The sequence below is a fragment of the Falco cherrug genome, chromosome 6 (genome assembly GCF_023634085.1).
Source record: "Falco cherrug isolate bFalChe1 chromosome 6, bFalChe1.pri, whole genome shotgun sequence".
NCBI lineage: Eukaryota > Metazoa > Chordata > Aves > Falconiformes > Falconidae > Falco > Falco cherrug.
In genome coordinates this window covers 18,975,447-18,997,721 of record NC_073702.1, presented here as the reverse complement: position 1 = coordinate 18,997,721, position 22,275 = coordinate 18,975,447, and the positions used below count along the sequence as shown (strand labels likewise).

Sequence of the window (22,275 nt, the reverse complement as noted above, 5' to 3'; positions counted from 1 at the left end):
TGTTTAAGCACCGTTGGAAGAGGCAGAACAATGAAAAGCATGACAGCTTTATTATTGCTGATAGTTCGGTAGCAAACAACCTGGTTAGCGGCAGCTATCAGCCAAAGCCCGGCGGGGCGGAGCCGCTTGGGTCGGGCTCTGTTGGCTGCGCCCGCCTTCGTGAGACAGCGGACCAGGGCTCCGGGCCGGGCGCGGGAGCGGCTGCCTGCACCCTGTCAGCAGGGCCCCAGCCCCGGCCCCCGACCCTGGCCGTGAGCCCGCCGGGGAGAGCTCAGATGTAGGCGTGGGGCGGCCCGGGGGGCGCGGCGATGGGCAGAAGGCGCGGGGGGGACACTGGGGAAATCGCGGCTCCCGCTGGGGATGGCGAGAGGCGCCGCCGCCCGCCCGCGCCCCTCAGGCGGCGCAGGGCCGGGCCGGGCCGTGCCGTGCCGGCCCACGCTGGACCGCGGCGCCGCCTATGGCGCGGCGGGCGGTGCTACAAGAGGGGCGAGCGGTGCGGAGCGGCCTGGCAGGGCAGGCGGCCGGGTCGGGCGCCATGGCGGAGGGGCGGAGCGACGCGCGGAGGGTGCTGGAGCTGAAGGAGCGGCTGGGCAGCGGGCAGGAGCCCGCGGAGGTACCGGCGCTGTGGCCGTGCAGGGGAGGCAGAGGTTCCCCGGCGGGCGCCAGGAGGCTGCCCCGGTCTCTTTACGTATACTGTATATGTTTACACGCGTACATGTAGCGCATCGGCGGTGTGAGTGGCTCTGGGTGGGGCGGAGCCCTGCGGTGGGGCCGGCCGAGGCCGCTGGTCCTCGCCGCGCTGACGGGCTGCGGGTCGCGCTGTCCCGGCCCTGCTGCCCCGCCTCGGCGCTGGCTGCCGGCCCCGCCGAGCAGGGCCGGGGACGGAGCAGGGCCGGCTGGGCTGCCGGGGGGAGCGTGTGTGTGAGGTTCTGGCCCTGGGCCTCCGTTCCTCCCTCCCATGCCACGACCAGGAGGGCAGCGTGGCAGTTGGGTCACAGGTGGTTATGTCCTGGGTAGGTAGGTAGGGGGTTACAGCTTTGGGTGGGTGGCCAGGAGGCCCTGTGTGCAGCCGGGTGAGGAGAAGGGCAACCAAAGCTGGGTGTCATGACCCTACCTCTGACAGGTATTGCTGGCTATGGGAGATCTTGTCGGCCTGGCCAGAAGCTCAAAACACAGCAGCCGGGGTGCTAATTTCTGTGTTCATAAGAGCTTTTCTTGGTGAAATAGGTGTTTCTCCTCTGTTTCAACAGCATGCAGCAAGAAGAGTGGGAGTTGTGTTGCTACTCCTGGTGCAAAAAGAGCAAAGCTGCCCTTATCTGTGAAAGAAATTAACCTCTGCAGGATATTGGGGCTGCTCAGTAGCTGCAAGGACTAGATAAGGAATACTTGAAGCAAGCAGCTATCAGTGGGGAGATGGATCATAGCAGCCTACAGAAGCTGTGCTTGATGTTCCCTAGGTACTGAGAGGCAGGTGGGGATATAAGCACGGGCCCCAGAGTGGAGCGGGTAGGAAGAAGGCACAGCTCTGTTCTCTGAACAGCAGCCTGGACTCTGAAGGACAGGGAAGCAAAGCAGTATGTGCCAAGTTGGCTTCAGTGTTTTATGAAGTAATAAATCACATTTGACTGAAGAAGGCATATTCAAAAGGATGGGGTTTTCTTTTGAGGGTGGCATTCAGCTTGAAAGTACAGAATGCATTTGCCATGATTTAAATCTTGACGCAAGTTTGTGGAAGTATGGGGGACAATAAAATTTAATCTGCATTGTATTTGGTGGTTAACGAACATGAAAAGCTTAGTTATCATTCGTATCTACTGTGTGTTTTCGAAGTGTGTCTGTATATATGCATATATAGGAAATACTGATTTTCTTAGCCAATAATGGGTTTATCTTCCTGAGTGCCAGTGTGGTAAGCTGTATCTGTCCAAAAGGCAAATATCTGTGCCGGTGTTGCAGATGTTTTAATCTGCAGTTCAATGAGCCTAGGGTTTCTTCTTGTGCTACAGAAGTCATCAGATAATATAATCTTCAAATATTTTAATACTTGGGGTTGGTGTTGATACGCTATTCTGAACAAGACATTGAAAGGGAAAAGAAAGAAACAATTCTAGAGGTAGTTAATTCTTAAGTGATTCCAAAATACATTCAACTCTAGCAAAAACATGTAAATAGTCCTGGCAGATTTGATTTCATTAAGGGAGGAGATGGCACGGTTTTTATGTGGCGTGACTGCAAGCAGGTGCTGCACAAAATGGGACTAATGGTGGTGCTGCAGCACTTCTGCTGTCCCTGGTATAACTGTGTCTAGTGAAGTAGAAGTGTTTGTGGATAACAGGGGCTTCAGGAGTGGTAGGGGGAATGAGAAACTGATAGCCGTAAATTGGTAGTCGTGAAGTGCACTGCTAATTAAAGGTAACTCCAGTAACAGAAAATACGAGGTTATCATGTTTAAAGGCAAAAAGGGAAGTTATTATTCTTGCCACATACATAAAAATCAATATCACAGGTGGGTATATAGGTAAGCATAGGTGTTGTCAAATATTTCTGTCCCATACTTGAGAACAGTATTTGTCTTGGCACTTTTTAATAATTGCTAAATAACTTTGTGATAGTAACCAGGGAAGATGCAGAACATTGATTGTTCATGTCAAAAGCTTATTAATGTGCAAGGCTTGATAGCCACCCTATTGATTTTTCAGGGAATTGACCAAAGAATGGACAGAACTAATGATTTAGGTATTGGATGATGCTCAAGGTACTAGGGGAGTTCAGCAGGACAGGAAGAAAAGTACTGTCCTGTTGTTCATACAGGTAAATGAAATAGCCTTCATTGACATTGATCATGAAGGAATGTGTTGAGCAGCTGCATGGTGTTGCATATAATATGTAACTGATGCAGAATTAAAGGAGGGTGCCATGATCCTTGCCACTCAATGAGACTGTGTAGATATGTACTGCCGAATTTATCTCAAATAATATTCAGCTGATGCTGTCATAAACATACGCAAGACTTAAGGCATTTGACTTGCCTCTGTATGATGCTGATTACACTAGCTGTGTTATGGACCTGATGCAATACAATAAATGGATTTCCATTGCACTTGCCAAAAATAAGTGCCAGAACTCAACAGAAAACAATGTTGACTTGTGGTTTTGGTTGTGGATTTGTGGTGGGGTTTTTTTTGAGGGTGAGGGGCAAGTATGCACCTGTCCTTGACATGATGGTACTCAAATCTTTCTTAATTTAGAAGACAGTAAGCATTTTGGTGAAATGTTAAAAATACTAAAGTAATTTGTGTCAAATGAAGGGGGACTCTTCTAGAAACCAACTTTGATCATGTGCTAGTCTACATTCATTTGAACAACATGCATTTTAACATGGCTCAGTGGAAAGTCACAGCTAGGAGCTATGAATATAGGTCACTCAGGATGGGAGACTGTATTTTGGAAAGCATAGACTCAGAAAATGATCTGGAGCTCTGCTGTATTACCAGTTGAGCATGAAATTGTAGTACAATGCAGTGGCTTATGGAATAAACGCTATCTTTGGGTAGCTTAGCAGGGTTATGTTATTACTGCTATATAGTATTAGAGGGACAATTACAGCAGTATTATGTCCTGTTCTGGGGACTGTTTTTAAAAGCAATACTGCCAAGCTGGAAAGATAATAAGACAGCCAGAGAATGCCTATAGCTCTGACTAGCATAACTTACTGAAACTAAAGAACCAAGGTGAAGCGTGGAATTAGTGTTTACACTTCTGTGTTATAAAGGATGTTTGTCAAAAAAGATTACAAAAAGATTTTTAGATTTAGATTTGCTAACTAAAAAAGTTAGCAAGAAGAGATTGTTAGATTCAATAGCTTAAAACAAAACAATATTTTTTTTTAATCAAACAGTTGTTTGCTTTTTTTTTACTGAGGTCACAGGAATGACTTGCTTGGGAATGCACTGGGTTTTTCTAATGTGTTGTCTTAAAAGTCTGGGTGCTCTTTCAGATGAAGTGTCTCCTCAGCTGAATGTTATGGACTTTGTGAAATTGCATGGGCTGTGTCATAGAAGAGAATGAACTAAATATTATAGGTATCCCTTTGAGAGAGAGGTGCAGCTGGTGAGCAAGGAGGGAGGGAGACAAAGCAGGAAGGAGTTACTGTGGTGAACTGTTGAGTCAGTCCCTTGACACAGATGGCCTAGGGACCTGTTAACAAGTCCTGTCCTTCCTGAGGGTCCAGGCTCAGCTAGGAAAAATGAGGAGACTGTACAACACTTGTGTAAGGGATGATGGAGCAACATTTATGCAGTGAGAAGAGACCAAACTCTGTGTACCTGACATCTGTTGTGATCATCAGTTTATGGTCGGTTTTGACTCTGGAAAATCTGTTTGCTTACATGCTTCTTACCCATTGCTCATTACCCTTGCCCTCTGTTTTCCAAATGCCTGCCTACTTTCCATCCTCCCCTTCATCTTGGCTTGCTCTTACTCCTATTGTCACCTTTGCTTTTGTCTCAGTTATGTGTATGCCAGCTCTCAGTCTGTCCATAAAGCTCTGCTTATGTTGCATGAAGGCCTGTGTCTTGGGCTTGCTTGGAATGTCATTTATTGGAAAAACAACAGTCCTAAAGGCTTTGGATTGTTTTTTGGTAATCAGCATTTAGGAATTTTGTAGAATGGTTCGGGAATTGTGTATAGAGGTAACTTTTTTTATGTTCTTCATAATTTTTCTGTGAAGTTTACCATCGCTTTTAAAGTCAATAGAGTTGTTCCATGAGGGTATACCTGATAGTGGTATGCAAGGTAAAATTGTTTGAAAACCCGTGGAGGGTTACATATGTATTGTGTGTATATGGAAGAACTTGAGAAAAAATTACTGGGCACAGTCCAGTGAGATAAGAGCCCAGATGAACTACAGATGCTATGGTGAAAGATATGGGTAGAGCAAGGCACCTCAGTAGTCAACCTTCATTCTGTTTTTGGAGGCCTGCTTAGAACAGACTTCAAACAAATTATTCTTTTTGCCTTCTTTTATGCAATAATAGTGGTGCACCATATAAATGTCACGACATCGACATTTGTGTTTTTAACAAGCTTTTGTTTCAGTGACAGGCTTTCCTGTGACTTGTGCTTCATAGTATACCTTTCTGTGGCCTTCGCCGAAGTCTGATAGATACTGGAGCTTGGTATTTGTGATTTAAAAAGCAAATGGCCCCTCCTCATCTTTGACAGAGAAATCAGAACTCTTTAGCAAACAGGATAAATGCAAAGTCTCTCTGCTGTTACTGACTGCCACAACTTAAATTTACTTGTTCCTTGATTGTGTCTGTAAGTTTGGTTCTAAATGCTAAGGTCTGAGATGGGTGATTCCTACCGGCAGGCTGGATGCTGCCATTAACGTTGGCCAAGCAAATGAAGCTCACTCTCCTTTCCTAGTTCTGTACATACAAAGCTGCTGGTCTTACTGCAGCCTGAGCTGTTCCTTGGTATCAAGAGATCAGGATCACTTCTCCTAAAAGGCTTGTCAGAGTGGTTGATCAATGATTTTTATTTTCTTTTTAATGAAACCTTATTCTTTGTCTTAATTTGCTAAATGTGATACACTGTCCATTTGCTTTCTTCAAATATGTGGTCTTTGATTTAGAAAACTTTGAAAGCTGTGCTTTTCATTGAAATGTGTTGACTGCTTTTGGACATTCTTGCCATCTGGGTACTTTTGTAATTTAGCCTGTTGGTTTGAAGTTGTCTGAACAGTAATTGCTTGCTTCCTGAATCTGTTCTTCCGAAATGAACTTGGCTTTATGAATTAACTTAGGCCAAAACCCAATCAAGAGGAAACACTCAACCCCCCCCATTCTCTTTGTAGCTTGATGAAAACATCTTTTAATATTCTCAAACATATGGGTTTGTCTTTGGCCTATGGGATTTATTCCCAGTGGTTTGCACAGTATCTAGTCATCCTATATAGCTTACTATAATCTTTCAGCAAGAAGTTACTTTTTCATTGCAAAATAAGTTAATAGGGATATATAATTTTTTAAATAAAGAAAAATAAAATTAACTAACCTGATAGTGATAACATAGTTTATAATGCTTGTGATTAACATTGTAAGCATTTTTTTTTCTTCTAGTTAAGCATCTTTGCAATGTATTTTTTTCCTTGTTGGGATTATTTAGAAAGTCTTCAGTTCACAAAATATATACAGCCTACAGCTGTGAAGCATCTGGAAAAAGTTAAATGTTAAGCTTGTATTCTTCTCAGAAGGAAGAGTAGTTCTTTTGAGATACAAAATTGTTTTTCATTTCACTGCATATATTCTTAATGCAACTTTTTGGCTCAGGGAGTATCTTGCTCTTAAATAGGGGGTAAGTGGAACTTATGGTTTTCATACTGGTTCCAAAATTTTGGTTTGGAATTTTTTGTAGGTATCCTGCCATCTTGTAGTTACCTAAACTTTTGGGGAGTGAGGTGATTTGTTACCTCTGGTCTTAGGTGTATGCCTTGCTTTTACAGATTTTTCTCATGTTTTCCCAGGCTGTGAAACATTTCTCCTGTACTTGTCTAGGTCTCAGAAACACTGTTGCAAGGTGGATGATTTACAGGAAGAACTGCATGCCAGGCATGTAGATAGAGCCCGCTGTACACAGCGTCAAGTGTGAGATTCCACTAGTAATGCATTATAGGAACAATGAAACTGGAACAACAGTGGAGAAAAATATCCCCCCCAGTGCAATTTGTAAATTGTTTCAAGCTTGCTGCTCGCTTATTTTAGTATCTCTTTCACTTCTTGCAACACCATTTCAGTAGCATTATCTAATATCATAAATGCTAGTCCATCAGTTATCTGAATTAGCATAGCTGTTGTTACAGTTAGAAAGTTTCTGGGTAGTCTGTTTTGCATTCCTGCAGGTTCCTGCCATTGCATTTAGAAGTGCCAATGATCTGAAAAGCTTGACTTGCATTCCAGCTTTGTGAAAGCCCTATGAAGTGTTCTTACTTCAGTTGCACATTAATTCTTTATTTACATAAAATAGCTTTGTGGAAGTTTGTGAAAGATATGGCACGTTGCTTGCATGTGGTCACCTGCAAGCCTCTGGGGTGCTGTATAGCCATTGCCAAAGAAATTTATACTCATTACAAATGAGAGTTGTGTTATCAAAACACTTATCATAGGGAGATGAGCATTTTGTATTGAAAATTTTTTTCTGGCTCTGATGGAAATGTTGAGTTTTGTAACAGGTGTATGCTTTGTCAGTGTGAAACAAAACAGCTGTTCTAGCTTGAGCTTGTTTTGTTAATGTACAAATTGCAGTTAAGTTTTCAAAACCTTATTTTTTTTCTGAACTGGGCTCCCACCAGCTTTATTGATGTTTCTTGGCCTGGGCTGATGGAGTGGTGCTGCTGTCTGGGAGGCCTGCTGGAGGACTTGCTGATTTGTGTGGTGGTTCTGCGTGATGTGGCTTTTCCATTGGCTCAGTGACAAATGAGGGTCACTGCTACACAAGGAGTATGGGCATATATATATATATATATATAAAACCTTTACTACTGTATTCTTGATCTTTAATGTTATCTGTGTAGTGGTAAATCCATACCTACTGGATTTTCTGGTGTTACTGAAATTGGGAGGCTGGCAGAACTGCACTGGTTCACAGCACAGACTTTAAGCACAGCCTGGATGGGCAGTAAAGGAGTACTTATATTTTCCTGGAGTTACTGGATATTCCTCTTAAAACTATTGAGTATTTTTAGATTAAATGTGAATGAGGATGAGAAAAGCAGAATAGAATTTAGGAAGACTTGTTTTAAAAATATAATCTAATGTTTCCTTTCAGATTATAAAAACACTTAAGGTACTACAGGATTTGGATATGTCACTGGATATTCTAGTGGTAAGTGACCAAAAATACATTCAACTCTTCCGTAGTGAATTACTGTGTAAATGTCAGGGGTCTCCAATCACAGAAGCAGTGAACATGTTGCATTTTGTTATTTTGAGTCTTAATCATGATTCATTTAGAGTTACGTACAAGGAACCATGGAACCTTTTCCAAAAGCCAGCTGGAAGCTGGGCATAGAACTTGACAAACACAGTATTATGCCAACAATGATAGTACTGAGCAGGAATCTGAGCATATAGAGAGTACTTTGCTAGTCAGGGTTGGTTTGTTCTCACTGTAGAACTATTTTCCAGTCAATGCTTAAGTCAAAGCAAATATGAGTGAACCATTCTTTAGGTCAGTTGTCTAAATCTAGCTTTTACTAGCAGCTTGAAGTTACTTTCATTTAAAGAGTAGTTATCCCAAGTAAGGATGCTTGTGACTTGGACCCTTACCAAACCTGCATCCTATCAAATCTTACATTAGAAATTCTTACCATGGTCTCTGAAGCGTCTAGTTAATATGAGCAACGTGTCTGTATTTTGGGAAGAAGAAAAATGTGGGTTTTGTGAGAGAGTTCTTTGAAGAAGAAGAGAAAAATATGGTAATTAAAGTAATTGGCTGGCCTATTCAGGCAAAAGCATTTACCTGCCTAAACATGGGTAGACTTCTACTGGAATACAGTAATATTTATGTATTCTTATTGGAAAACAAAATAATCTTACATTGCAGTTAGTTGTTTAAAATGACAAAGCGCTTCTGCAGGCAATTCCTGTTTCCAGCAAACTTGTGTGTCTTATGTGACAGACTTTGATGGAAAACTTCAAGTCAAATAGAGGAGAGAGATGTCTTACAACTGAGGACTCCACATATTTTTTTAACACATTTGAAGAACATAAGGAACTTATGTTTTTTCTTGCATCTCTTTGCAATACACTAACCTACCAAACCATTACTGCTCAAATTATATAGAAGCTATATATCCTTAAAATGAATTTAAGGAAGACCTTTCTAAGCTGTGAGCTGATTATGTGGGAATACCATGCGTATAGCTCTAGCTCAGACTTCACAGAAATATCATTTCACTAGTTAGCAGGAACATTAAGAGGCTGCTGCTAACCTGGTGAATTCCAGGTTTTGTGTGCATCTTAAAACTGAGAGTTTGTGAATCGGAGATACCAATAAGACAGGATTAAAAAAGTCACCTGTGATTCTCTGTACACTCAATGTCTGCGAGATTAAGTGCTTAAGTAACGTAAAACTCACTAGAGCAAGACTTGAAGGCACAATGGTAACGTGAAAATATTTGTACTGGGGGAAAACAGAAAATGACGGATTTTAAATGTCAAGAGGGTTTTTTTGCTTCCTGTGCTGAAACTGAGTTTAGTCATGAACTCTGCTCCTCAGACCCTCTACTGCTCCTGGTTGAGATGCATTTTTGATTAAAATATGTATATTGTATGTGGTCCCTAACATGCTAAAATGTACCTGCATAAGCCTAAAAGGAATTTGAATTGATTACTCTAATTCACTGGAGCAATATGCATTTTGTGGGCGTAAGCGTCTGAGCCAAGTGAAATTCCTGAAACACATACATTTAATGGAGGAAAATGACTTCTCTTAGTTTTGTGAATTAAGACTTCATTTTGTTCCCCATATTTGGTTATAAATACCTACCTTTCCTTCAGTTCTGTCCACAGTATAAAGCGTGCATTTATTTCTTCAGCTGCTGTAGGACTGCTCTGACTACTACACTAATACTGTTTGTAGCAGTTTTAGAGAAGGTTGTATTTGGGATGTTAGTCATGATTTATTCTGTACATCTCTCTTGCACTGTCTTCAACAGGAAACTGGCATAGGCAAAACAGTTAATGGTTTTAGGAAACATGCCACTGCTGGGAATGCAGCTAAAACCCTGGTAAAACAATGGAAAAAACTTACTCATCCAGAAAGTAAGAGGTAAGTATGAACTAACTTCTAGAAAAAAGTTAATTATACGGCAGTGTAACTTCATAAAACACAAACTGGAAAGCTTAGGAAAGTGTTTAGAATGACAAATGTGCATTAGGGCAAATGCATAAATTGTGTGGAAGAAATGAGTCTGTCTTTTATAAAATACCAAAACAAATCAGAGCAACCAGTATTGGTTGGTTAGCCAGCCAGCACTCAGACTTTAGCTATATTTTTTCTGACTGGCACAGTTCTTGGTTCCCAGCTGGTGCAAGCAGGACTAAGCTGATGACTGGGCACTGCTCCCCACTTCAGGGAAGTGGGAAGCTTGCTCTTTCTTCCCAGTGGTCGTAGTGAAATGAGGCAGCTCTCCAGTGATTTGGTTGTATTGAGGACTTTCCTGTAATGTTCTTGTAGACTGAGAGGGGCTTCCCATGTTGGGGAAGTCACACTGAAGAGATGCAAAGCAGTCACCACTGCTGTGGCTGGGCGGACTGTGCTTTAGGCGTTATGCAGACCTCTGGCAATTTGAGGCAGTTAAAATGAGGAAGCCAAAGGTTTAGATTGATTAAATTGTATGTTTTTAAATCTGAAGTTGTTCAAACAATAGAAAAGTGCAATACCAGAATCCATGATAAGCAAAGCATAAAGGTTGACGTGTTGTAATCTGTATCACCTACAGAGCACGTCAAAATTCTGTCTCCTAGTTATCTCAAGTACCATGTCTGTATTATAAAGCACGCAGGGAAACTTGGGTAAAAAGTGGTGTCCAACATGTTATAAGCAAATAGTACTGTCGGGTATGTTTTCCTACTGATGGTTATGTCCCTGCTCCCCACTTGTCTTGCTGTCAATTCTTGTAGCAGTATTTAGTGGTGCTGGACCCAGTAGCTGTTTGTCTAGGGTTCTCTAGCGGTAATGGAAGAATAAGAGCACAACTCTGGGTCTTGTGAAATTATGACATGTGGTGTGATTTTAGTGCTTTTAGTTTTACTAATACGGGTAAAACTAAAAAAGTATGGATGTGATTTATTTTTATGTTGCAGTAGTCACAGAGGAAGAAAGCAAAATTTTGAAAAAGAAAAAGATGAGACAAAATCTTCCGTTTCCAAGATGAAGCCTTCGGAGAAGTCCAAAGCATCTGTACTGGCCTCCAGAAGTTCTGGTAGCACTCCTGCTTCTAAAAAGTTGAATAAGTGGCATACTTGCGAAAAGGCCCACCAAAGTAGAGATTCTGAGTCTCAAAAAGAATGTGACAATAAAGAATGTAGCGGCAGTGGTTCTCAGCGTGCTTCCCAGGGTACCAATCCTCAAGCTAAAGAAAGTGAATTCAAAGAGAGAACCTCTGTGGACAGCAAGAAAGTTTCAGAAGAGCAGTGTTCCTCTGTAGCTAATAAAGACTTATCATCCCTGAAGGAAAAGCCTAGTAAGGATACTTCCAAGCAGAGAAGTCCTAAGCATGTGAAGAAACCAAAACAAAAACTTGTCATAAAAAGCAAAGCCAAATTACCTAGTGATGAGGAATTTGAGCCCCCAGCTATGTCTTTTGAATCTTATCTTAACTATGATCAGGTTCCCAAAAAAAGAAAGAGGAAGGCCAGTTCTACAGGTGAACGGCCAAAGAAATGCAGTGAACAGAACAACAACTTACTACCACAAAAGACTTCAAAATTTTCTCATGCAAAAGGAGGAGAGGAAGATGTAAAAAGCCATGAGGGTGATCGATCAGAAACTCCCAATAAAAAGGTAAACCATGGCATGGTTGAGATAATAGCAAATAAACTGCAGATAAGTGCTTCGGACTCTTATTTTCCAGTGAAGTTAATCTCTGGTTATTTTAAGCAACAGACTGCACGGCTCTGACACACCAGCTGCATTACAATTGCTAATAATTGCAGTAACTGGGACAAAAAAAATGATTGTTTATTGCAAACTGGCAGTTTACAATTGACTTGTCTTGGTTTATTAGGATAATTTCCAATATGGAAATACTCTTTGATCCATATCATCTAATCTGCTTTTTACCTCCAAAGTAAAGGTACCTTTGGAAGGATGTTCCCTTCGGTTCTTGAGCGGCCTGGTTTGTGACTGTAGCAGCTGTTCTATGTATAGCATAGTCACTTTGTCAGATGCTGTGGTTCTTTAATAGTGAACATTAAGGTCTGAAGTGGAACTAAACTTTCTTCTTTTAATGCATTGAAATAAACCACGGTATTGCATATAAAAATAGCTTATACATGTTTGTATGTGGACTACCCTAGTTCCTTGAAGTGGAACAAACTTAAGGAGCTCCTCTGAGCCAAGGTAGATCTAAACATGTTAATTAGACCGTTTACACAAAAGCTTTTGTGCACTGGGAATTACAGGTCTCTCCAGTCTTTTATCTTTACTGTGATGTGAAAGCTCCAGGCTTTACTTGTTGTGGAAGATCTACAATCTGAATGTGGCATCTTCTGTCTCAAATGGAGTAACATTAATGTAGAGGCTTGTATATAATACTCTAGCATAAACTGAGAAAAAATCTCAGATGTTCAAGCAGTCATGAAAAGTTAGAAAGATACTGAAATGAAGTTCAGGGAGACACAAGTTTTGGGCTGTAAGTGCCTGGCTTATAACTGGAGAACACCTAAGACCCAATTTAGATGTTGGACATAATGCTGAGCATTTGCAGGGACCTGTATTTACCAGACTGCTGGATCTTTAAATCTCTTTTTAAGGGGTTAGCTGTGAAAGTTTAAGCTACATGTGTTACCTAGCACAATATAGGAGACTTGATGGGACAAGCTGTTTCTTGTCTTTCAGGATGGCATTTAGTTTGCTTTTAAACATGTAATTGGTTTTGTCATCTTGCAGTTTTGTCTCATTCACTGCATACTTCTAACCTCAATAGTGATTGATGTGAAAGCCTGTTAGTTGAACACATCTACTTTATTCTTTCACCTGTTCTTGTGCACCGATCGCAGATACCCCACTGAGTTCCTTTTGTGATGTAGTCTTGGTAAGGTATGAAAGGGTATGCTGGAAAGTAATCCAGTGAATAAATTTCGGTGCAGAAAACCAGTAATTCCAGTTATCCTGGTTTACTTTAGGGTTTGCTTAAGGGTGGTTATTTTTGTAGCTTATCTTAAGCCTCAGTAAACCCAAATTTGTAATGTTGAAGCAATGTTTCCTTGACTGTGCACAGGCCAAGGTTGCATCCCTCCAAGATCTCCTTAATACTCCATTGCCTAAATTTCTGACGGGCATCTCGGTCTCATCTGCCTCATATGCTGCAGACTTTGAAGGTAAGTAGTATGCAAGGCTGATATATGTGGAATAATGCAGGTTTTCATTTCTGTGTGGAGATGTCTTTATCCACTTTGCTGATAAACTATATTAGCTCATCTGTCAGTGCAAAGAAATGCCTCACCTTCAGCTACAACATGATTTCTACAGATAAAGTGGAGGGAGTTAGAAAGGCTTCCCTCTTACGGCTTGCAGAATGAAGAAATACGTGGAAGGTTACCACAGATGTAGAGAAAGCATAGATCAGGTGGTACTTCTACAGGCTCTATTTGTCTTTACTTCTGTCTATACCTTGTAGCAGGTAAAACCTTAGTAAAAATTATCTTAGGTGAAACAAATACAGGAGGCACTAGGCCTAGCTTTGGCATAGGAAATTGCTAGCATCTTTATAGGTAGATGACAAAGTGCCAGTGATTTTCCCTAGCAGCTTTTGTGAGGTTTCGGTGGCTTCGTATGAATCTGGTCTTGAAGCATCACTGCTGTTGAGGCTTCTGGCTTCTCCAGGATAACTCGGGAAGATCAATAATGTGCTGTAGACTGGTAACAGAGTAATCTAGATGTGAATACAGCTCATGTAAGGCTGGTTTGAGTTGGTGCAGCTCGTTTGGAATGTGCATCCTGTCTTAGTGTTAGATGAATGATCTTCTGTAACATGTAATATCTGTAAGGGCCCCAAACTGTGATGCAGTAACTTTGTATTTCAAGAAAAATTAATATATATGTCCTACTAGCTGTGTTTCTCAAAGCTGAATGTTTAAAGCATTGTAAAATTTCAGGAGAGAGATTAAGCCTCGTCTGATGTTTTGTTCGCAGCTTCCCTAGCACCTGTTGTAGAAGCACCCCAGCAAGTCAGAGAGACAGTTCAATTCACAGGGCGGAGACTGAACTCTAAAATGCAAGTTTACTCTGGCTCTAAAACAGTCTGTCTTTCGAAGATGCTTACACTGTATGAACAGTGCATCCGTGTGCTTCAAAATAATATCGATTGTGAGTACTTCAAGTGATTTCTAGTAGGCTGTGCCTGAAAGTGTATCAGATTTCTTTTTTTTTTTTTTTTCCTCTCCATGCCAGCAACTGGCTTACTAAAAGATATTGCCCCTCCCGACAAATGGTGACTCAGAGCAGGTTGAAAGGCGCCTTAAAAAAAAAAAAAGGGATTTATGGCTGGCTAAAATGTAGTCTTGCTTTGAAAGCTTACCTTTTTATAAAGTTCCAATTTTATTTAAAATACAATGTCCTATAAATTATAAACCCAAAAGCCTGCTGTGTGTGGTGTTTTTTTTTTCTTCAGGATGTTTATTTGCATAAATTAGAATGAGTGATCAAGAAATCGTTTATTCCCTTGTGTGGGCAGAGAGGGGAGTGATGCACATAAGTAAAGTTGAGGCAATAGCTGTTCAAAGATGCTTTCTCCATCCTAAAATATAACTGCCAGTCAGTATGGAACTGCTGACTTAGATTTTCATAGCCTAACTCCAAAACATGTGTTCTGTTAGTGTTTACTGAAATTAACTTCCATTTTTATTTTTAAACCGTTTGAGTGGTGTTACCCACTGAGTAAAACGAGATACTGAAAGTACTGTCCTCTTTTTGTAGCGCTACATGAAGTAGGAGGTGTGCCATTTGAAATTCTTGAGCCTGTGCTAACACGTTGCACACCAGAGCAGTTGTTACGAATAGAGGAATGTAATCCGGTAAATCCTGCATTGTTAAATTGAGGGAACCACAGAGGAAATGAGGCCTCAGTTTCTACCTTCCTTGCACCCTTTTTGATAGATTCTCCATGGGGTACACTGGTTTTCTGTCTTGCATACTTTTTCTTTGAATTCAGCTGTCATTATCAAGCTTTCTTTTCTCAAGTGTACGGATTTAAAACATTTGGGAGAATTATTACTGATGACTAAGTGAAAGCCAGCATGGTTAGAAAAGTACTGTTTCTAAAAATAAGAATACAAAAAGAAAAACCCACAAACCACCACAGTATTTACTACTGAAATAGCCAGGAAAGTCATAATAGAACCAACTGTTTTAAAGTGACAAACTGTTAAGGCTGCAAAGCATACCAGTTGGGAAGTATCTGGGATGAGATTTCATATGTATGGCAGATTTCTTCTCTACACTCTTAGGACTTCAGCTCCATGATGCATTTGGAAAAGAGGTTCTGAGTGTGCAGTACTTCATAGTGCAAGTTAGCTATTTCTCTGCATGCCTAAAGTTGAGAGCTCATGTGGCCTGAGCCTGTGCTGGAAATGCAAGCCTGAACTGTAAGCATAGCTTATTAACTCAGCTATAGAGTTCTGCTATTTGAAGCTGTATAACTTCTAGACTGAAGTTGGTATCTCTGCGTGGTATTGCCATGCTCAGTGTTGGAAGCACCTCTGACACCATGTGTGGTGGGATTTGTTCTCTACCTTTCTCTACTGGGGGATTGGGCTTTGTCTACAGGCTCAGCTAACAGGTACTCTTGAAAATGTTACTTCTAAATCTTTGATTTAAGGTATCTTGTATTCAAATTAGACATTTACGGAAGAGTCTGACCACTTGTGGAAGAAACACTGCCAGAGAGATTTTAAAAAGGAGAGCCTCCTGGAATATGAGTCTTGGCGTGAAATGTACTTGAGACTATTTAATCAAAGAGAGGAAAAACTGAAGATGCTTACAAAAAATATTCTTTCAGCTCAGTCAGAGAAACCAAAAGGTAAAATCTGTGGTTTAGCTTTTCCACTTACAAAAACCCAGTCTCTTCTGCTATTCTTGACAGTTAATATGTAGAGTTTAGTGATTTGTTTGCACTAAGCACTAGTGCTGTACCTCTAGGAAAAGTCACGAAGAAAGAACACTGTTCCTTTTAATTTACAGTTGCTTAAAAAAGTACAATATGTCAACGCATCATACTTGCAGCATACAGTAGACAAATCTAAGCAACAATGCAGACTACAAATGTAATTACAAATACCAAAGTTAGTACAAAGAAATACTGTATGTAGCCTGTACATGATTTTTCATGGTTCAGATACTACTTTGGTACCAGATTCTGCTTTTCTGAATTTTTTTTTCCCAATTTAAACCTAGAAATTGCCACATAACAGTATTATCAACCAAGCTCTGAATATAAAGGGTAAAAAAAGTCATGTATCCTCTTCTCCTTCCTTCTGTATTAGGCAGGCAAGCAAAAATGGCTTACGTGACCAGTGCAGCAAAACCACCCAGGAACATTCGCCGACAGCAAGCAATCCATGGGACAGCAGGACCTGTCACTCAACCTCATTCAATAGAGAAGTACAAGTAAGTGTTCTATACTGTGCTTTTAACTTGAGTTTCCACGTCTTTGTCAGTACAAAAGCTTGCTGGCATAGTACTTCTAAGTTCTAAATATTGCTCTTTTGTTAAGCAACTAGTGGCTAGAAATGACTTGTTTTTTAAGTCTTATGTGCTCCTCTGCTGTGTATGCATTGTCATTGCACATTTCTCCAAAATGCTAGTGATGAATTCACCCTCCCAGCTGCAGAGTGAGTGGATGCTGTTTTTCTCCAGACTACACTAATGCTGCTTGACATCCTGGGGAGATTCCAGTGTTGATGTTTCGTGTTTATAAACCTGCCTAGTAGCCTCGCGTGTTCTTTCATGAAATCCTAGTTAGCTTCCTGGAGTGATACAGCTGACCAGAGGGAATCTCAGCAACTTTTAATATTCTTGACGTTTGGTTTCTGCTTTGGCAGCTTAAAGGAATGTCTAGAACAGTCAGTCTGTAGCAGCGCCAACACTGGAGGAACAGAAAACTAGAATTCCACAAATGTTTCCTTTGTACAGCACAAAGCCAAATTTTCTTTGTGATATCAAAGTTCAGTGTAGTTAAACAGCCATGAGAACCAAAGCTGAGATGTGATGTTTGTGCTACTGTTCCTGCCAGCCTAATGAACTCTCTTGTATCCAAGAGGGTGGCTGCAACAGGGAGACAAACCAGTTTTAGTACCAGCTTCTACCTCTTCTTCCCTTCTCAGTTACAAGCTGCTGTACTTCTTACTGTTTGAATATCTGTTTTTGTCTGAAAGAAAAATCAGCAGTTTGATTCAGAAGCACCCCATGGGCTGACAAGTCCATGCACCAGCAGTTGGACCGTGAAAGCTATGAAAGTATTCATACTGCCTGAACGTGGGTATCTGAAGCTATGATGCTCACTTTGCTGTGGCTGCTGGCGAGCATGGTGCCCTCCCTTGTGTCCCCATTGCCTGTGGTTGTTTCTGTGGTGGCATAAGTGCTTTTCAGGTAGCGCGCTCAAAATTTTCCCTTTAGGGGAGTGGCAGGTGGAGCATTTTTCATTAATCTGAGTTAGGGAATAGTTATGCAGGATGACAAATATGTGAGTGGATAGTGACAGATAGCTGGGAAGAGGGAGGATAAAACTTAAGTTGTTGCGAACGTGATGCAAGACCAGGTTAGTATAGCTGAACACATCAGGAGAGTAATTGTATTTCTGTTATGATGCTGCGGTGCCTGCAGTTGTAGGCATATGAACTAGGTAACTGAACTGACCTGGGTTTATTGCACTGGGGCTTGGGGGTGGGAGGGAGCTAAAAACCATAGGAAAGCATGTTTTCTGTGCATTTCAGGAGCTTGACTTAGCTGAGCATTTTTGCTTTACTGCTCAAGATGGTGGTGGTATGGAGCAGGATTGACAGCCTGGATGTAGGAACTTCTTAAAACCAGCTTTCACACCAGATACGGTGTTTTATAGCTGCACCTTTAGGTGATGAAGTTAGGAAGCTTCTTTCCATACTGTTGCTGTTTTCAATGAAAAGATAGTCCCCCACCAAGGCAGTAGCTTAAGACACTTTGGGTTAGGCTTTTATTTTCATTTGTGTTGTGGGAGGTGGAATCTGTGTTGTGACAAACCAGTCTTCCAGTTTAGGTGTTTCAAGTACAGTAGTGTAAATACCCTTTCTGCTCCAGTAATCTCGACCCGTAGCTGAATGATGTACTTAAAGCCCTGCATGTGTCTTTCTCGGGCATGATAAATTAAAAACTGCTGTTGTGTGAAAGAAGCTGTAAGAGGGTTGTTGCTTTGCCCTCTTCAGAAGCAAGAGTTTGTTTAGGCACGAGTTTAATTTCATTGCTTTGACCATGTCCTTTGAGAAACCTGTCAGTTTTGCAAGTTGTAGAATTTGTACAGCTGGAATCTTAACTTAAGCAGCTGGTCTTGCAGGAGCTAGAAAGTCTTATGGCAGATGTGCAGACCTCTAGCAGGCTGCTGTTTGCCTTTCAGTGTGCAGTGGTATACGATAACTGGCAGCAGATGTCAGTGACTGGCTCTGAGGTGTACAAAGCTGCCCAGTTGCTGACACAATGTTGTGTTGGCTTAAATATTTTTAGCAGTAGGGATCAGCTCTGTATCTGCATCTGCTTTAGTCCTTGTCCTGTTGATTGAGGATTCCAACCTAATATTTAGTGTTGGTTATTGTGCCATTCACTGGACACTTCTACTTAAACACAACAAAACCCAAACGCCAAACCAACTAATCAAATAGAAAACCCAAACAAACAAAAAACCCACCACCACCACCCCCCCCAAAAAAAAACCCCAACCATGAAAGCTTGTCTAAATTTACTGTAATTTTCTGTCAGAGCTGGTTAGCAGTTCAGCTGCCTTCAAAGAGGAAAATAAAGAGCAAATTAAAGCACAGGACATCATGAATTACAATGGTATTGCTAAATGTTCTGATCTGTCACCATTTCTGATCGTTTAAAGACAAATAAGATACAACAAATCAAATAAATGGAAAATTTGTGCAAGACTAGAAATGGACTAGATGACCACCTAAGATCCTTTCTAACTTGAATTGTCCTGTGATTTGTAAATGTGTTGTCTTAAGTGTTTGTAATCAGTTTTTATTTTTCAGAACTAGCCAGTGAGTAGTAGTAGTTTGATATCAAATGCCAGCCTTTTTTTATTTCCTTGTTTTAAAAGAAGAAAGATTCCAGAAAGCAGAGACAGAAATAACTCATCGAATCCGATCCCTGCTAGCAACAGTGGAAGCTCTAAATCAAGCATAATGACTCAAGATGGAAAGAAGCCTATCAAAAGTAAATGGAGTTGCCTGAGATTATAAAGATAATTGTTTTAACTTGCTGTCTAATCATATATGCTTAGTTTTATGCTAATACCATTTTAAGTTACAGCTGTAATCCTAACTGGTCTTCTTATTTTGTTATTGAAGAAATTGCACCAATCATGAGGAAAACGTTGAAAGCACTGAAGATCAGAGCTGGACGACGATAAAATGAGGCTGCATATTCCAAGCTTACGTGACTATTCGTGTATCATGCTACAGCTAATGAAAGTAATGTTAATGTAAACTTTCTTCAGTTTGCCTTGGTTATGAAACACTGCATGGATGAATTACTTGCAATAAAAATTGAAACATCTGAGTCCTTTCATGCTGCTGTTCTTATTCATGAATGAGGAAAAAGTTGATACAAGGTCAGTACACTAATGACACATCGGTTTGTATGGACTCTTATAGATGCTGTTTTTATCAGTTTATGTATGCATCTGCATAAGCTTTCCATGAATGTACTTAAGCTGTAGGTGTATTTCTCCCCGGTTAAAGTTACCTTGTAGGAATAGCCACACGGTATACTTGGATACAATTGCAAAGAGGTCTTGGCCTCTCTTGCATGAAAGTGTTTTGGAAACTTTACTGTATTTGTTTCACTAAAGGTTTTCCTAGGGAGACTTTTATATTTTTATTATAAAAACATGATTTGGTTGTATTTTAGTTTTTCTTTGTTTCAAAACAGAAGACTCTGTATGAGACAGTCCTGGAGCTCACCTTCTGACCTCCTGGAAGTGGGCTCTGAAACATCTTTACTCTGGACACCATGTGCTTTTCAGCCCTTTTACTTAAGCAGTGAGTCTTTAAACATTGTCTTCTCCTACCTCTCCTTTAAATTGCTTCTTTAAAGCAGGATTTGTATACTGCCAGGGTAAATGAGGTAGGTCGTGACAGTGAGTTAATGAAAAATCATTTGTTATTCAAGAGCTCAGTCTAGTTGGGACATTTTTTGTACAATAATTAAACCCAGACCTGTCATTGTGTGATACCATCTAAAGGCATAAAGTCCTTGTGTGGGAGATACTATTCTGAGAACAAGCAGAAGGGAGGGAAACCAAGAGTCAGTTTGATGCTATGGTCATCTTGTAGAACTCATGCAAAATAATACATTTGAGTCTGGAAATGAGAAAACTCGTGCTATACTCTGATCACCTGCTGTCTTCCTGTCATGAAGAAGCCTAGCTTACAACCTTGAATATGAGCCTTTTGTGTTCAAAGTGAAAAAGTTATTGCTCTTGAATAGCTGTCCTTTCAAGAGCTGGGGACTGCTGCAGTTTGGGGTTAGTCTTTGAATGGGCTTGCTTTTAGAAATGAGGTACTTACTGTAGTTGCTTCATCTAAACTAGTTCACTTGTGTGAATTTTAAGTCTGACTTTGCCTTGAAGGCATGGCTTTCAAATTGGAGGGATTCTTCCCTATAAACTGCACGCAGTAGCTGCAAGTAGGTCTTGTTTCTTCCTTTATACTTCTGTAGGGTTTGGCATCTTAGAACCCCCGAAACACAGGGTAAGGGTAAGTTAATAATGAAACCAGTTGCTGTCTCTTACTAAAAACACCGTATGTGTGAATCTCTTCACCATCCTATAAACTTTCGGGTAGATTACAAAAATACTGCTACTAAAAATGGCTTTTACAGTCAGGTAATGTAGTCGCTCACACATGACAGCTTGTGAAAATGCTCTGTTTATAGAGGGATTTCAAGTCAGCAGGTGTGCTACTGTTGTGTTTTTCCTCTGAGTTATAGTTGCACTAAAAAGAATGAAAGATGAAAAACAGGTGTGTTGACCTGGAAACTGTGGGGAGCTTTCCCTGTCTCTGGGATCAAAGCAAGCATTGACTGGTAGGAGAGGTGGTGCAGTGGCTGTCAGACATGTTTGTAAAGAACACTTCAAGGAGGAGCTATTCAGCACTTAAACCTGGCTGAGTGGGCAGCATGCCACCCTTTATCCATCAAAAAGCTCTGGTCGTCATATAGTTGCTAATCAGTTGGTGACAAAAGTTTAATTCAGCTGAAGGTTTGTATCAAGTGTAGTGTGAATTGTTCAATAATTCTGTTTTGCTAAATCAATTTTATTTGCTGTAGTTATGGACAGTATCCTTTTAGGCAAGAAAAGGCAAAGCCATAACTAAGTCTTCTGCTGGACTCTGGCGTTAGAGAACGTAGCTGTAACTATTCAGAGCTGCTACAGATGACAGGAGCATCCCCTTGGGAGACTGAAGGATAAATAGTTGTTTTAACTAGTAGACTTGCATTGTTAATTAAAGTAGGAGATCACTCTCTTATCCTTGACACTGATGGCAGAACTCTACGGAAGGCAAATTTGACTTCAGTGTAAGTGCCTTTCATTGCCTTTTCTTGCTTTCTCTCACTCCAAAGCTATAAAAGTATCTCTGGTAAGAGAGATGCAGCAGGTACCCATGGGATCAGATTGTTTTCCTGACAATTTCTACATTAGAAAATACTGGAGACAAGCAATCTTTTTACAATAAAGTAGTTGGTGCTACACACTAGATGAGTGTTTATCTTTCACTTCACATGTGCTGTGGTGAGCACCTAAACGCCCACCTGAGGCTGCAGTGTGTTAGGGTGCTCTGGGAATGCATCTCCCAGTTCGTTTGTGAAGAGTCCTGCTTTTGTGGCTTGACAATGCTTCATGACACTGTTCAAAGCATATGTGGAGGTGAATTCAAAGCTTACTTCAAAAGCGTGCCCCTTTAATCTGAACTAGAATGCTAATGTAGATACTTCTGCAGTCTCTTGCCTTCCATCGTGTTACTGGAGTACAGTTACTCCAGTAAGGAGGAGCTCTTGCTAGGTCTTGTATGTTCTTGCCATCTGACATACCTTAACCATACATGGTTTTGGAGACCTGAGGCAGATCTCTTTCCTTGTGGTGGATGTGTGGGAAGACTTTTGGTTGGGTTTGCACTCCCCAGGCTGGCTGCCACATCCCTCTTCCTGATAAGTCCTGTATCCTCCTGGTGGAGAGCTCAGCCTGACTCAAGGCAGCTTGAAGGAGACCTGTGATTATTCTTAGGTAAGCGGCTGTTTTCA

At 41.0% G+C, this 22,275-nt stretch overlaps 1 protein-coding gene across 1 annotated transcript; it reads left to right on the top strand.

Moving 5' to 3' along the window:
• Nucleotides 1-50: 50 nt before the first annotated feature.
• Nucleotides 51-19,533, top strand: LOC102051991 (elongin-A-like). Its single transcript, XM_055714637.1, has 11 exons — nucleotides 51-613; nucleotides 7,828-7,884; nucleotides 9,719-9,831; nucleotides 10,869-11,568; nucleotides 13,007-13,106; nucleotides 13,921-14,094; nucleotides 14,704-14,801; nucleotides 15,625-15,805; nucleotides 16,269-16,392; nucleotides 19,073-19,188; nucleotides 19,323-19,533. The coding sequence occupies exons 1-11, from the start codon at nucleotides 458-460 to the stop codon at nucleotides 19,382-19,384; spliced, it is 1,881 nt and encodes a 626-aa protein (XP_055570612.1). The 5' UTR covers nucleotides 51-457; the 3' UTR covers nucleotides 19,385-19,533.
• The last annotated feature ends 2,742 nt before the right edge of the window (nucleotides 19,534-22,275 follow it).

Bases quoted from the DNA above. Each gene is read 5' to 3' on its own strand.
- LOC102051991 (XM_055714637.1), top strand. From the start codon at position 458: ATGGCGCGGCGGGCGGTGCTACAAGAGGGGCGAGCGGTGCGGAGCGGC. The intron at 614-7,827 runs GTACCGGCGCTG...GTTTCCTTTCAG, and splicing joins GCGGGCAGGAGCCCGCGGAG to ATTATAAAAACACTTAAGGT. The intron at 16,393-19,072 runs GTAAGTGTTCTA...TTGTTTTAAAAG, and splicing joins CATTCAATAGAGAAGTACAA to AAGAAAGATTCCAGAAAGCA.